This window comes from Saccopteryx bilineata, chromosome 1 (assembly GCF_036850765.1).
Source record: "Saccopteryx bilineata isolate mSacBil1 chromosome 1, mSacBil1_pri_phased_curated, whole genome shotgun sequence".
Lineage (NCBI taxonomy): Eukaryota > Metazoa > Chordata > Mammalia > Chiroptera > Emballonuridae > Saccopteryx > Saccopteryx bilineata.
The window spans coordinates 253,900,501-253,915,208 of record NC_089490.1 but is presented as its reverse complement, the minus strand read 5'-3'; the positions used below and the strand labels follow the sequence as shown (position 1 = coordinate 253,915,208).

General features: G+C 48.3%; 1 protein-coding gene across 1 annotated transcript in view; it reads left to right on the top strand.

Annotated features, from left to right (window-relative positions):
- ANKRD55 (ankyrin repeat domain 55) overlaps positions 1–14,708 on the top strand; it is an 80,490-nt gene that overhangs the window by 36,025 nt on the left and 29,757 nt on the right. Inside the window, exon 5 of the mRNA XM_066253565.1 lies at positions 5,386–5,446. Within this exon, the coding sequence (XP_066109662.1) occupies positions 5,386–5,446 (61 nt within the window). The remainder of the gene's footprint in view (positions 1–5,385; positions 5,447–14,708) is intronic.

Below are 14,708 nucleotides of genomic sequence, written 5' to 3'. Positions count from 1 at the left end.
CAGGAGAGCAGAAGCCAGAAAGGTAAACATCCTCCTGTGTGCTGATGCTATCGTTTTATTGTTCTAAATGGTCACTTGTCTGATCTGGGAGATAAAACCCTGCTTCCGTTATGGTAATGCGGTGACCGGTAAAATCCAAAGTCGCTGTTTCAAAACCCAAATCATCATTTCTGGTAAATGTTCTCCATGAACCAAATTGGGTTTTAAACCTTAACAACCCATATAGCAAATCAGCTGGTCTGGGTTACTTGGAGAACGTTCCGAACTATAGTTTGACTTAAACAGGATTCCCCATGGAGCTGCATGGCTTCAAATGAGCTGTTTCGACATTGTTTCATGGCAAAATTCTCTGGCCCTGGCAGAATTGGATAACCCCTCTGTGCTACACCGTGCTCTGTAGCAGAGAGATGGGGCTACATGTGCACCTCGTTTGGGTGTCAGCATGATCTCAGGATTGCTTTCTGAGAACAACAGCCACAACAACAAAAAATCTTGATCTGATTTGTGAGGACTTCCTAACCCTCCAACCAGAAGGGAGCAACCTCCATCCAGTGGTACAAACCTGGTTCACAGCTTAATTTTCCTAAGTGGACACCAGGGCCATTCAGGCCAGCTTGGCTGACCACCGGAGCATATAGGTCTCCATGTACCGCGGTGGTGATGGTGACACCCAGGAATGGCCGTTGAGTTGCCACATTCTGAGTACTTTTTATGGGCCGCCTCATCTAATCTGGCCACGCCCCCTACGTGAGAGGTAGTGTCTCTATTCTCATTTTATATATGAGAAAACTGAGGCACCAAGAAGAAAGTGAATTGTCTCATGCGTGTGTGAAAATAAGGAAGCTGCCATTGGGCCTGCTGTGGACCCTGGAGGATTTATTCTAATGGCCACCTTTTGCCGTTAGCCCTCCACCCCCGCAGAGAGCCCTGACAAGAAAAAGTCTTGCAAAACTCCTCTCTAGCTCACTGTCGGGAAACATTTTGCTCATCACAGCATCCAAAGATCCTTTATGAGAATCCACACACACCCACACACACACAAAAAAAAAGTTTTACTAGCAAAGGAATCACTGGACTCTTCCTGGATAATTATTTTTCGTTTTTCACTAGGTGGGCACTGTGATGTGATGGATCATGTGTCTCTCTATTTATGTTAGAAACTCGAAGTATAAAGTGTGAGTCTGTCCCCGGTGCCCATGAAGGACTGCAGTCCCATCCCCTTCACCCTGCCCTCTCTCCCCTTGTCCAGTCTCCTCTCTTGTAATCCCACTTCATTACATGTGTCTGAAAACCACCAGCCATCCTTGTGGACTGCAGTTAAGGGCGGCCCGGTGCACCAGCTCAGGTCAGAGTCTGAGCCGGACTCCATCTCCTCGTGACCGTGTTATCCAGGCCAAGGCTCAGCTCACTCTCTTCTCTAAAAAGTGGGGATGATTCAGAACTCACCTCAGAGGTAAGTAAACAGGAGAAAGTGAGTGAATGTGTGGCAGACATGGTGCACCATCAGTTGTTGGTGTTTGGGGGGCGTTGTTGGTGGTGATGACAGGAGAGAAGGGCAAAGGACAGAGCACCATTCCATCGGAGCTAAAGATTGACTCCTGGTTCCCGCCACTGACCAGCTCTCACCTGGCCTTCTCCACCTCAGCACATACCGGTGCCCGCATGTGTGCACACACCTCCTGCGAGGCCATCAGGGTTCGGACAGTGCCCCTGTCTGCTCCAACCCTGGGGCTCAGAGCTGTTAGACTCAAGAACTCAATGAACATCAAATGCAACCCTTCAGCTCCCCCGAATCTCCCTTCCCTGCCTTTGCTAGTGGCCATGAGCACATGTACGGGTCACACTGTGGCCTTGTGCTCAGGTGGTCACACTGGCCTTAAGATCAATGAACTCTTCCATTTCCAAATGGTACACCCTCCCGCTCAGTGTTGGCTGCAGGGTGTTCGCGCAAAGCCGCAACCTGAAGCTATGTAGAAACCAGCCCCAGGGGACTCTTCAGTGACCCGTTGCCTCTGGAGGGATTCCATGCTAGGATGGCAATGGACCACCAGCAAACCAATCAGTTCCCCTCTATAGCCTAAGCTGAGTGGCCACCGGCGCAGGCCATCGCTGATGCAGGGACAAGCAAAGGACCACGGCCTTTGCCACACGGCCGCCCGCCCTGCTTTGAGCCCTCAGTTTCTCAGCAGGTCCCGGTGGGTTGCAGTTTTCTCCTGTTCATCTCTCCTGGCTCTTCGTGTTCCCTTGGTCGCCAGGATAGTCAGGGGGTGCCCCTGTGAGAGACAAAGCATGATCGTTCAGATGAAGCTCCAAACAGACCGGAGCTGTGTTTGCACAAGGCTGAGCACACGGGCCTGGGAGGGCAACCAGCAGTTTCTGCCTGAAGCAGCCTCAGGGCCCTCTGAAGGTGTTTCTCATGATCTCCATGGTTACCGGCAGAATTTTTTTCTCCCTTGCCCAAGAGAGTGCCTGCAGTCCAGCTTGTTTTCATTGCTTTTGACTTCAGCGGTGGGAGGAAGGAGACCATTTCTTCTGGGTCCTGTTCTCTGCTACCGGGCAATGCATTCTAATCCGGGGTGGGAGTGCAGGGGTGTCTGTGCAGCTCACTCCCACAACCAGGCAGCTTCGGGGGCAGGGGGACAGCTGGCTGGGCTGGGGACCCTTCCCCCAAACATCACTGGGCTGGCTGAATCCAGGGCTACACACTCAAGGGGCCAGGAACCAGAGAAGCCCACGGTAACCAGCTCCCCCCAGGACACGCCTCGCCGGCCTCTCTCTGCCCTCCAATCACCTAACGGCCATCAGGGACCCCAAACCATAAAGGGTAGGCACATTTTTTTTAAAAAAGTAATCACTGTAGAGAACTTACAGCGGATATATGTGCTATGTTCTAAGTGCTTAAGACACACCAACTCATTAGAAGTCACAACAAGTCGTTAAGAAGTGGGTGTAACTGTTGTCTCTGTCTCACAGATAAGGAAATGTAGGCCTTGCGAGTAGCCTGGCTCGTCCAAGGACACTGGCCGGTTGGTCATGAGGCAGGGACTCTCACTGAGGGGCCGTCTGGCCGCAGCATCTGCTGTCTCACCGCTCACGGTGCCGCCTGTCCGGGACGCTCCTGGTGGGGCTCCGCACCTGCCCTCCAATACTGGGGATGCGACAGGCCGTCCACTGCTGCCTGGGGAGGGGGTCCGAGATCAGGACAGAGATGAGCTGGTGCTGACAGGAGACGGGACCCGGTGCCGTGGGAGAAATAATTCCTGGGCCACCTTCGCAAAAACGGGAGAGGAGGTGAAGCCATTTCGGGTTTCAAACAATTCTTTCAAAAATAATTTCCAAATTTTCTTCATTGCCTCCCCAGATGTTCTTTCTCATCATGATGAGCATCTTGGGAGGGGGGGGGGGGTCACATCAAACTAACACAGTCTGGCGGCCTTACCCAGCAAGGGCTTGGTTTTCCCGGTGGGGACCTAGCTGGAAGGCCAGAGGCACGGTGCGGACAGGGTTGGCTTCCTCCTCGGCGTCTCCTTAGCTTGCAGGTGGCTCTCCTCTGAGAGAGCGCCCCCACCCTGGTGTCTGTGTGTCCTGCTCTCCTCTTCTTGTGAGAAAACCAGCCACATTGGATCAGGGCCACCCTAACGGCTTCCCTGTAACTGAATTGCCTCTATAAAGGCTTTCTCTCCAGAGACAGTCCTGTTCTGAAGCCCCAGGGAGTCAGAGTTTCAACAGATGAATTGGTGGGAGGCCTAATGCAGTTCATCACAATGAGTCCCCTTGATTAATTCATTTAGCACCTCTGTCAGTGGTTCCCAAACCTGACGGTTTACCAGAATTTCCTGAACAGCTTTCTTTTTTAAAAAATCTATAGAAGCTGGGCTTCTCTCTAAACCTACTAAGTCAGAAACCCCTAATATAGAACCAGGTATATGTGGTTTAAAATATATATATATATCTTCTCTGGGGATTCTGAGATGGACCCAGGGTTAAAACTTCTAGCCTGACCAGGTAGTGGTGCAATGGATAGAGCATTGGCCTGGGACAAAGAGGACCCAGGTTCGAAACCCAAGGTCGCCAGCTTGAGTGCAGGCTCATCCGCTCATCCAGCTTGAGCCCAAAGATCACTGGCTTTGAAGCCCAAGGTCACTGGCTTGAAGCCCAAGATTGCTGGCTTGAACCCAAGGTCGCTGGCCTGAGCAAGGGGTCACTTGCTCTGCTGTAGCCCCCCAGATCAAGGTACATATGAGAAAACAATCAATGAACAACTAAGGTGCTGCAACAAAGAACTGATGCTTCTCATCTCTCTCCCTTCCTGTCTCTCTGTTCCTGCCTGTCCCTCTCTCTGTCTCTGTCTTGGGGGAAAAAAATCTTCTAAGTGTTCTGGAAACAACACTTACTATGTCCCAGCATGCTTTAACTGCCGTATGCATAGTAACTCATTTGATGCTCACCCTGAGCTATATGTAGGTGCTTGTTAGTACCCCCATTGCAGAGATGTAAACTTAGGCACAGAGAGGTTAAGTTACTTGCCTGTGATCACAGAGCTGGCCGGCTGACTGGTGGCAGGGCTAGGATGCGAATCCAAGCAGTCCAGCTCCAGAGTCTGGGCCCCTAACCACTACACTCACCAGCCTGTCTCCCATAGATGGAGTGTTGGACTCTGTCTACCAAGTGTGGCACCCAAGTGGGATACACATTTGAAGCTGAGAATCACTGATGGCTGTTTCACACCGATGAGTGTCATTTTATGGTTAGATGTTTGTAGGTCTACAAAGAATAAGCCAAGTCATAAATGCTTCTGGTATAATCTGCACATTTAAAAGGACACATATGCCCTGGCGAGATGGCTCAGTGGAAAGGCATCATCCCAGTGCACTGAGGTTGCGGGTTCCATCCTCAGTCAGGGCACGTACAAGAAGCAACCAATGAATGGAAAAACTAAGTGGAGCAATGACTTGATACATCTCTCTTTCTCTCTTACCCTTCCCTTGACTCTGTCTCTCTCTCTCTTTTTCTCTCAAAATCAATGGAAAATGTTTTAAAAACTAGATGTAAAAGGTAAGGCACAAGTACCTTGTGTAAAATGACTAGAGAATAGACACAGGGGAGCCTGGTGCTCACAGTGCACACTTAGGCACGCATAGGTCTGGGGACTGAGAGGAGCCTAAAGATTCCCTTTCTCCGTGCCTTCTGCCCCTCCGGAAACTCCAGGACACAGAGGAAATGGAAGAAGAAGAGACTTGTATCTCCCCAGGTGCCCTCATCCCTCTCACACCAGCTTCTTGCCTGCCCATGGCACATCTCTCCAGCTGCCTGGGAAGGGCCCCTCGTCACTGGGGGGCCCCGGCAGACCCTGTCCTCTTAAGCTCCTTCTATCTTTATTCACAGGCTTCTCACGGTCCTGCTACAGCAGTCCAACCTCAGTGAGGTCAACCACCAGGACAACGAGGTGAGCCTGCCCTCCTAAGGGACCCTTGGCCACTGTGCACGGCAGGGTAGGAGGAAGGCTTCTTCCAAACAACTGTGCTGCCAAGAGGGAGGAAGGCATGGAGCACATTCTGTGTCCCCATCCTGAGAGGGAAGCCTGTGTCTCCACTACCCACCTTCAGGCAGAAATTTTATCCCCATAGTGGGTGTAGGCAGCTTCCACTAGAAAAGGATGCATTGTACGAAGTACTTAAGCGGTTATCACAGAACTAAAATTCTGTAATTTCCCTCTGGACCCAGAGAAGTAAATCCTGCCCTTCCCTGACTTCTCAAGTCCTGGAAGCTTGGATTACATGCCAGTAGCCGCCCACATTCTTGTCATGAAAGATGCGGGAGAGATGGTGACTCCAGGGCCCATTTCAGAGGACACAATCCTAGGGCCAGTGGTCATAACTGCAGTTTCCTTTGTGTTGTGAAGAGAATCCTGTGCAGGCTTCCACTGAGCACAGCTCCTGAGTGTGCAGGGTGGGGTGGGGGGTCACACATGGGGGGGAGCTACCCCACCCCCATGGAGCCTGGGCTTTTATCACAGCTGTTCGACTCCTTTCAGAAGTGGGACTGACTTTTCCTCAGTCAGCCTGATTTCTTTTTTTCCTTTCTTTTTTAATTCAGTGAGAGATGGGGAGGCAGAGAGACAGATTTCCACATGCGCCTGACTGGGATCCACCTGGAAAGTCCACTAGGGGGTGATGCTCTGCCCATCTGGGGCCGTTGCTCCATTGCTTAGCAATTGAGCTTTTCTTAGCACCTGAGGCACAGGCCATGGAGCCACCCTCAGTACCTGGGGCCAGTTTGCTCCAATTGAGCCATGGCTGCAGGAGAGGAAGATAAAGAGAGAGAGAGAGAGAGAGAGAGAGAGAAGCAAGAGGGGGAGAGGTAGAGAAGCAGATGAGCACTTCTCCTGTGTGCCAGGAACACGAGACATCTACACGCCAGGCCAATGCTCTACCACTGAGCCAATGGGCCAGGGACTAGTCAGCCTGATATCTAACAAGCTCCTTAAACCCAATATAAGTACCTGGGTGTTAATGAAATATTTTATACACATACGCTTGGTTTGCCTGCACTGCACTAAGAATGTATGATCACTTTAAGCAGGTCTGCTAGCAGTGAACGTGCACATACACCAAAAGGTCAGATCACACTGTTGCCCGGGAAGCCAGCTGGTTATGGACAATTGTGGGGGGTGGGATGGAGCCCCTCCATGAGCTGAGCCCTCCTTCCTCCTCCAGCCTTCCGATTCAGAGCCTCCTCCCAGCTCGCCATCTGGGCATTAACGGCCACCCCAGAAAGCACCTGCTTTCCCACCTGGTTTGAGGTCAGACACCTCCTACGGGGAGGCTTCTACTGTGTTCCCTCTCTCTGAGCTCCGTGGTTTGCCTCACACCCACCAAGACGGCCCCGCATGGGGTTCAGCTTCTGCTTTGCCAACAAGAACCAGAGAGCAGAGACGGGAAAGCACCCGCCGGTCACTCAGCTGAGGTGTGAAAGCAGAGAACTTTGGTGGCTGCCTGGTGCCAGCCGGCCATGAACTGGCCGACTTCAGGCTGTGGCCAGCCCTTCCTCAGCCCCCTAGCTGGGGCTTTTTAGAAAGGAGACCAATTTTGCGTACCCGAAAAGCAAATCCTCCTGACAGACCTCTGGCCCTGTCCAGCGGTCAGCTGATGAAGCACTCCCAGCAAAGGGAGCCTCTGTCCTCCCCTCCCTGGGGACCCCCTGGTTGGTGGTCATGGGGAAAGAGACAGATCCTTCTAGTGGTGGTGACTGTGACGTGTCGGGGAAATGTGTGGTCAGCGTTGGAACAGCGTCTGGTTCCTCCTCCTGCCAAGCAGCCTCTCAGACACGTTTCCTCCAGCTGATGAACCAGTTCTGACTCTGGGCTTCTGAGTCCTCAGAGAGGACGCCCCCGCCCATGTGTGTGTGGCAGCTTCCTGTTTGTACCATGTCCCCGCAGGTCTACATGTCTGAAACCTATCTGAAGCCACCTGGTGACGCTTGCCTGCATTTTTCATTTTGTGTAGAGATTTGTCATCGCTTCTGTGAGCCAATCCAAACAGACCTGCACAGGCAAGGAGCCCTGGCATTGGGCAGCGAGGGCAGCTCTGACACGGGGGACAGAGCCCCGGCCTCCTTTCTCGGAGGCATGCCTGCCCCTGGTGTCTCCGTGCTCTGAAGAGGCCTTCGTCCACTCTCCCGTCCTCAGTGGCTCCAGGGAGCCCCAGCGCAGGGCAGTCTCCACTCTGTGCAGGGGGTGGCAGTTTCAGCGTGGGCGCCTGCACACGCTACATCGGCTGAAAAAAACAGGAAGCAAAAAACAGCCAGGCTAAGGACTGAGGGAAAAGGTGAGTTAGTACCAGGGAACCATTATGGTTTCCCAAGGACAAGAGCAGAGAGAGCAAGGCATCCCGCCGCGGTTCCCATGACGTTCTCTTCCAAGAAGAACCAGGGACCTCCCAAGCCTGTTCTGACAATGGCTGAAGGTGAAAGGGTCTATTAGGAGAAAAGCAGCTTCATTAAGAGAGAGGTTAAATTGTGAACCAAAACTAAAGAGTAGAGAGAGGGGAGGAAACACCTGTTTCTGAACCCATTCAATCACTGCTCAGGTAAAACAAACACGATGCTACTTTCCTATCGGGGAGGTGAGTGTCCTGATCTGAGTTCAGTGACTTGAAATATTTTATGTATTATTATTATTTATTTACATAAGTAATACACGGACACATTTCCTTTAGTAAAATTTGAATAGCCTAGGTAATACCCGGATACCCTTGGCTACCTCTACCATACCACCTTAGCCCTCAGGTAATCACTGTCTTAGTCTCGGTCCCAATGTTGTCTACATTTGCAGGGATCGGTGACTATAACACGGAGGGTGTTGCACTCTGTGGTTTTCTGCAGCTTGGCTTTTTTCACTCAAGAATGTCACCCTGAGCTGCTTCACCTTGATACATGTAACCTGGCTCTTTCCTTTTAATGACTTCACAATGCTTCATCCTGTAGACCACCCCTTGTCCATGGTTTCAGTGGCCCGTAGTCCAGTGAGGTCTGAAAACACCACGTGGAAAATTCCAGAAATAAGCTGTTCATAAGCGTTCAACTGCACGTTGTTCTGAGCAGCATGATGAGATAGATCGTGCGCCGTTCCGCCCTGGGACGTGGCGCGTCCCCTCATCCAGCGTGCCCGTGGTCATGGGCCACCTGGCCGTCCGTCCCTCAGGGCCCGCCTCCATTACCAGACTGACTGTGCCGTTGCTTCTGTGCTCACATTCACGTGGCCTTTATTTTCCTCAACAATGCTGCCTTCACATAACTTTTTATCACGGCATATTCTTATACTTGTTCTATTTTCTTAGGTATTATTGTTCATTTCTTCCTGTGGCTATAAATTCAATCCTACAGGGAAAAACACAGCATATGTAGGATTCCGTCTAATCATGGTTTCAGGCACCCACTGGGGGGTCTTGGACCTGATCCCCCACGGATGAGGAGGGACGCCTGTGCTATGAACATACCTTTTTTGGTTTTGCTATTTCCCTGTGAGTGGATGTCTAAGTTGTCTCCAACATTCCCCATCACAGCACTACCCTAAGGGTGTTCTTGCCTGAGCCTCCTTGAGTGTCTTATACTAGCATTTCTCTGGAGGAATCCGTAGGCAACAGAGAGGGTACGATTTTATTTTCCATCCACACACCCAGCTGTTTCCCCCTCGCCACGGCTGTGTCAGCTTAGAGCGCCACCCACTGCAGGACAGGGCACTCGTTCTCCATTCTCCTGCACTTGGGTTTTCTTGTTGTTTTAAGTTGTGTTTCCAATGAGACGCATCATTCCATAGGTGTAGAGATCATTTTTTTATGACTTTGTGACTTGCCTGTTTAGACTCTTTGTTGAGGCATCTGTTGGGTCACTTGTTTTCTGATGTACCCATGGGAGTTGGTATTTTGAAAATTAATCCTTCGCTGGGGGTTGCAAGTACTTTTTTTTCCCAGTCCGCTTCTTACTTTAGAACTGTTCACAATGTCTTTTCTTGCATAGAAACGTTAAAATATGATTCAAATCAGAATGATTGTTCTTGCTCATGAATTCTTTTGTTTTTTATCTTTCTTAAAGGCCTCTCTCCCTGATCCCCTCCTCCAGGGACATGACCACACTATGCTTTTAGTTACGAAGTTTCTCTTTTAAATAGGTGGGTTCGTTTTCTCAACTCTGTTCTGTTCTAATGGTCTGTCCATTCTTTTGTTTGCTTGTTTCATTAGTCTCCCTTCTTAATTAGGAAATGACTTAGTCGGAAGCCCATACAATGGTCTGTCCACTTTTTTTTGTTTGTTTCATTAATCTCACTGCTTAATTAGGAAATGACTTAGTCGGAAGCCCGTCCACACTGCTGCATTTAACAAATATGGGCCCGTCAGGCCGTCACACTGCCATTGTTCCTTTGTTCTCCTGCAGGGAGGCTTGCCCGATGCAGCCACAGGGGTTCACAAGCCGCTAAACTCCCAGAACCTCACCTCTCCTGCTCTCCTATTAGCTTTGGCAGGAAGAGCGCCCCAGGCAGAGGGCCTGTGAACTATTGGCATCTGGGTTAGGAGTTTTTATCCATCCAGAGAAGCACTATTGATAACCCCTGGCATTTAGGATAGAGTGTGGGTTCTCCATTAAGTGCACGTATAAATTCTGATTAAGTCGATTTTTCTATGTGTGGGAGTGGCCAAACCGTTGAAACATCCATTCTAACAGCACTCTGAGAAAAATAAATCCAAGTTGTAAAAAACAGATGTGAACCTCTGGGTAAAATTCTTAGCACTAAATCAACTTGTAACATTCCTAAGCTATAACCACAAGCACAGATGGTGCGCTATAAAGGCAAAATGGCTCCTGACTCTAGAAATCTTTTTCTGTTAGAGTTAGCAAAAGGTAAAATAATAGAGCCAGTTTGTTTTCTTTTTTGTTTTTAGGGGGTTTTTTTTAGTGTGCCAGAATTTTTATCCTAAAAATGAACACCTCGAAAAAATGGAGTAGGGTCACCATGTCCAAGAGCCCTCACGTCCCTCTTCCCATCTCCCACTCCCCATGAGTTTGAGGAGGCAGGTGTGTCTTCTCTTCTTTGTGTCCCTAGCATCTACTGTAGTTCAGTAACTTGCCCAGAGTGGAGGCCTTCCCTAACCCCAAATATATATATATATAATTAATAGATAAATAGTTAAATTATTAAACTCAAGGAAAAGTCATATTATTTTATTTTATGACTCTTTGTCAATCGCCTAACTCAATTACCCATTTTATTTACCAGGCTTGACCCTTGGTGACTTAATTATTTTCAAAATCTACTTGCAAAAATAAATAAATAAATAAATAAGATTTTGCCTGGGCTGGATAGCTCCATTGGTTAGAGCATCTCTCCCCTCCCTCTCCCCCTTCTCTCCCTCTTCTCTTCCCACAGCCAGTGGCTCAGTTGGTTTGAGTGTTGGCCCCAGGTGCTAAGCATAGCTCAGTTGATTCAAGCATCACCCCCTAATGGGCATGCCAGGTGGATCACAGTGGGGGTACATGCGAGAGTCTCTCTCCCTATCTCCCCTTCTCTCACTTAAAAGGGGAAAAATATATAAAACTTAGGCCTCTATACTAAAGGCTTATATGGGCAGTAGTTATGGCCATTGCTGCCATGCTCATACAGGTTCACACTGAATTCGAGCAGATGGTAAAGAAACAGTGGAACCAAAAAATAGTAGGCCATTCCTTTATTAAAGTCTTGCACTGGCCGACAAGCAAACACACAGGGAAAACACTTCCTTCTACATTCACAGCTCACAAAGCCCTGACACATTATCCAGTTCCACAACTAGGAGAATCTTCTCCGGTTCCTCCTAGAATCAAAGGCCTCAGCAGTCTCAGTACGGCTCCCGAAGCCCCTCAGCTCTGGTTCCCCATCTGCACACCTTCTCCCTTCTCCACCCAAACTGGCTTCTTCCACAGCACCCTGCATTCTCTCTGCTCTCCCTGTAAAACATGGCTTCCCTCTTCTTCTCTTCTCTCTCTATTCAAAACTTTCTGGCAGGAAAACCTCTTATCCAGCAAACATTAGCAAAACAATGGCCCTTTCCAAGCAGGAAGGTAATTTGCAATTTCACAGACCACATATACCTGGCACTGCCCAGCCCCCAATGCAAACTATAAGCGAGCAAACATAAAAATCATATTTTACAAACTTATTTAACCAAAAGGCTTTGTTTTATTAGTTTGTTCTTTGTTAAAATTTGCTCTCATACTTCATGAACTAAGTTAATTTATACTGTTTTTCTTGCATTAGTGTCTCCTTTAAATTAAGAAAATCTCCATTCTGAAGATTTTTATTTGTCAGATACATTATTTTTGTCACTATAGGGAGAAAGTGAGAGTTTTTAAGGAATACCAGTGTTCATAACCATCCCTAATGCCCTAAAATCCAACCTCTGGTTATTCTTAGCCTTCAGTTATAACTGTCAACCATTGGGATATTCCTTGTTTATCCAAATTAGAAACCTCTAGAACAAAGACTATGAATTAATTTACTCATCTTTGTAATCTCTAAGATTCCACCCCCCCAGTAAAACTGAAAGAAAAGAGCATTCATCACTGCACTTCTAAACATTTCTTTTAAAATTTTTTTAAGGTGCCATATTTTTTGCTCCCTAAGACGCACCTGACCATAAGACACATCTAGAGTTTTAAGGAGGAAAATAAGAAAAAAATATTCTGAACCAAATGGTGTGTTAAAATATTTAATAAAACATACCACAATAATATTTCAACAATATAAGCTCAACAGCAGTATTAACAACCATTAGCACTTTTATTAACAAATGAGAAGAGACTTTAATGTTCAAATACTCTTCTAGTTGTCCGGGAACCTGCAGCAGCTAAAAAAACATTTGCTCCTTAAGACACAGGGGCATTTCCCCCTCCACATTTGGGGGGGGGTGCATCTTATGGAACGAAAAATACGGTATATCACTTATTCCAATCTCTTGTCTACAGAAAACCCTTTATAACTCTCACGAAGGGCAGTTAAAAGAGGTGGGAGAGTAACAGCTTGTGAGTGTCAAGTGTCCACCAAGCCCAGCTGTACATGTGTGAAGCAGCTAGCTTTGCTTCGCTAACCCAACCCTGCTCCCCACGCTGCCCCCAGTGCCTGGCCACTATGCACCTGGCTCTGTGCCTTTCTCTGTCTGCCAGAGCCCGTGCATAGTGCAGTTCCGAGACGTGACCACTGCTAGGTACTGCATCAGATTTCTGGTTCAGAGAACACAAACTTGCAGTGGTTTCGGGAAAATAAAAGAAAAAAATCTTGAGAAGACTATAGGACTTGGAAACCCTTAGCTGAATTTTTGGTGGCACGGGCTCAGGGCAAATAATTATGCATCTGCATAGCTACGGGGTTGGTTCCAAAGCAGCCCCCGTCCAGCAAAGGTCACACATGTAGTCCCGTCCACGATCTCAGAGTGGACCCTAAGTCAATGAAACTTAACACATCCCTGCAGGACATTCTGGAAGGCTTGTTCCCAACCTCATGTGAGTTGCTTTTCATTCTTTGAACTGATACTATTTTTTTAAAGTGGAATTCTACATGCACCAGGGCCCTGTGGGTATTTATTACAACACTGAGGCCTAGATTCTGAGCCCCTGGGTGCTTGGATGGCCCAACCGAGTCCACCGTGAAGCCCCAGAGAGCAGCTGGTAGGGCAGGTCTGCACAGTGTGGACACAGGGCTTGCCTTTGACAGACTCGGGTATTGGACACTCCCCACGAGCCCAAGGGAGCCTTCCTCCCTGCCTGCAGTACAATAATTCATTCTTCCCATAAATGTCGCTCGAGCACCTACCGTGTGCTCGGCGCAGTGGGCATACCATGGGGAATAGACCGCAGCCTCTGCCTTTCACCTTGATTTGCATCACGGCTTAGGACAGGTCTGCTGCCAAGCCCAAGGTCAGCTCCATCAGTGGCCAGCACGGTCTTCAGAGCAGCTCTGGTGCTGCCCAATTCAACATGAGCCGGAGGCTGTTTAGGGAAAAGTTCCGAACCGTGTTGTGCAATTGTCCCAAGAGTTAGATGCGAGCTGGTGTTGAAAGTTTTGGTTTTCATGTTACGAACTCTAAGAGGATTTATTTTTATTTCTCACTAGCCCAGTTGAATGAAAAAAAAAATAGCAACACGAAATGTCCCTTCACTTGACTGAATGTATTTGCACTCTCCTTATATTGTGATATAAATATACAACATAGTTGTATATAATATGTATGATATGCATTATAGTATGTATTATTATTTTGAGTAGTAATGGAGTAATTCAAGTCCTATGTTGGGGCCACTTACAGAATCCACAGTTATTTCTAACAGCGCCCCCACATCCCTGGGTGGAGCGGGCGGGGGGGGGCAGGAATATATTTATTTCAATACCTTACAAACATATATATATGCCACCTGTACGTTTAGGAGAGGTGGTGAGAAATGAAACAAGTAATTGTATATGGTGGCAACCTTTACACGACTGGGAGCCACCGTGTTAGAAAGCGAGAAGACCCTAGGTCCAGCTAAAGTCAGAGAGAAAAGACTCTCCCAGCATCTGAGCTCATTTACAGAATGGATGTCGACCAGCAGGCTGCTGTGTGGAAAGAGCAGAGTTGGAGAGACCCGGACTCTGCCTTGTAGCCAGTCAAATTACTGGCTTATTACTTAGGCAAATTACTTCACCTGTCTATGTCAGTTCCTCCCCTGTGACCACCTGTAATACTGGTGAAAAAAAAAAAAAAAAAAAAAAAAAACATACCTGAGGTTGTTAAGATGTAGTGAGTATCATCTACAAAGCCATTGGCACTAAGTAGGTATATGGAAAATGGTAAGGCTGGTCCCTACCCCACGCCTCTACTGCTGTAGGAGTTGTTTGTTTGCAGGAGGTGGAGTGTTGTTCCCAGAGGATAACTCTTGAAGCCCAACTGTGTCAAGAGACAAGGATTAACAGACTGTTATTACACTAGTAGTTACAGTTGAATTCCCAGCCACATCCTCACGCTGAATTCTCACATCACACAGTCATTTATGTCCCTGCTTGGAGCCTCGTCAGAACTCAGATTTCCAGAGGTGATCTGGTAACCGGGATCATGTCAGACAAGCCCACTTTTTCTCTCAAGGAGGGGCCACGTTCTACCTTCCTTTCCTGTGCGTACGATTTTAAGCCACATTTTACAAAAGCA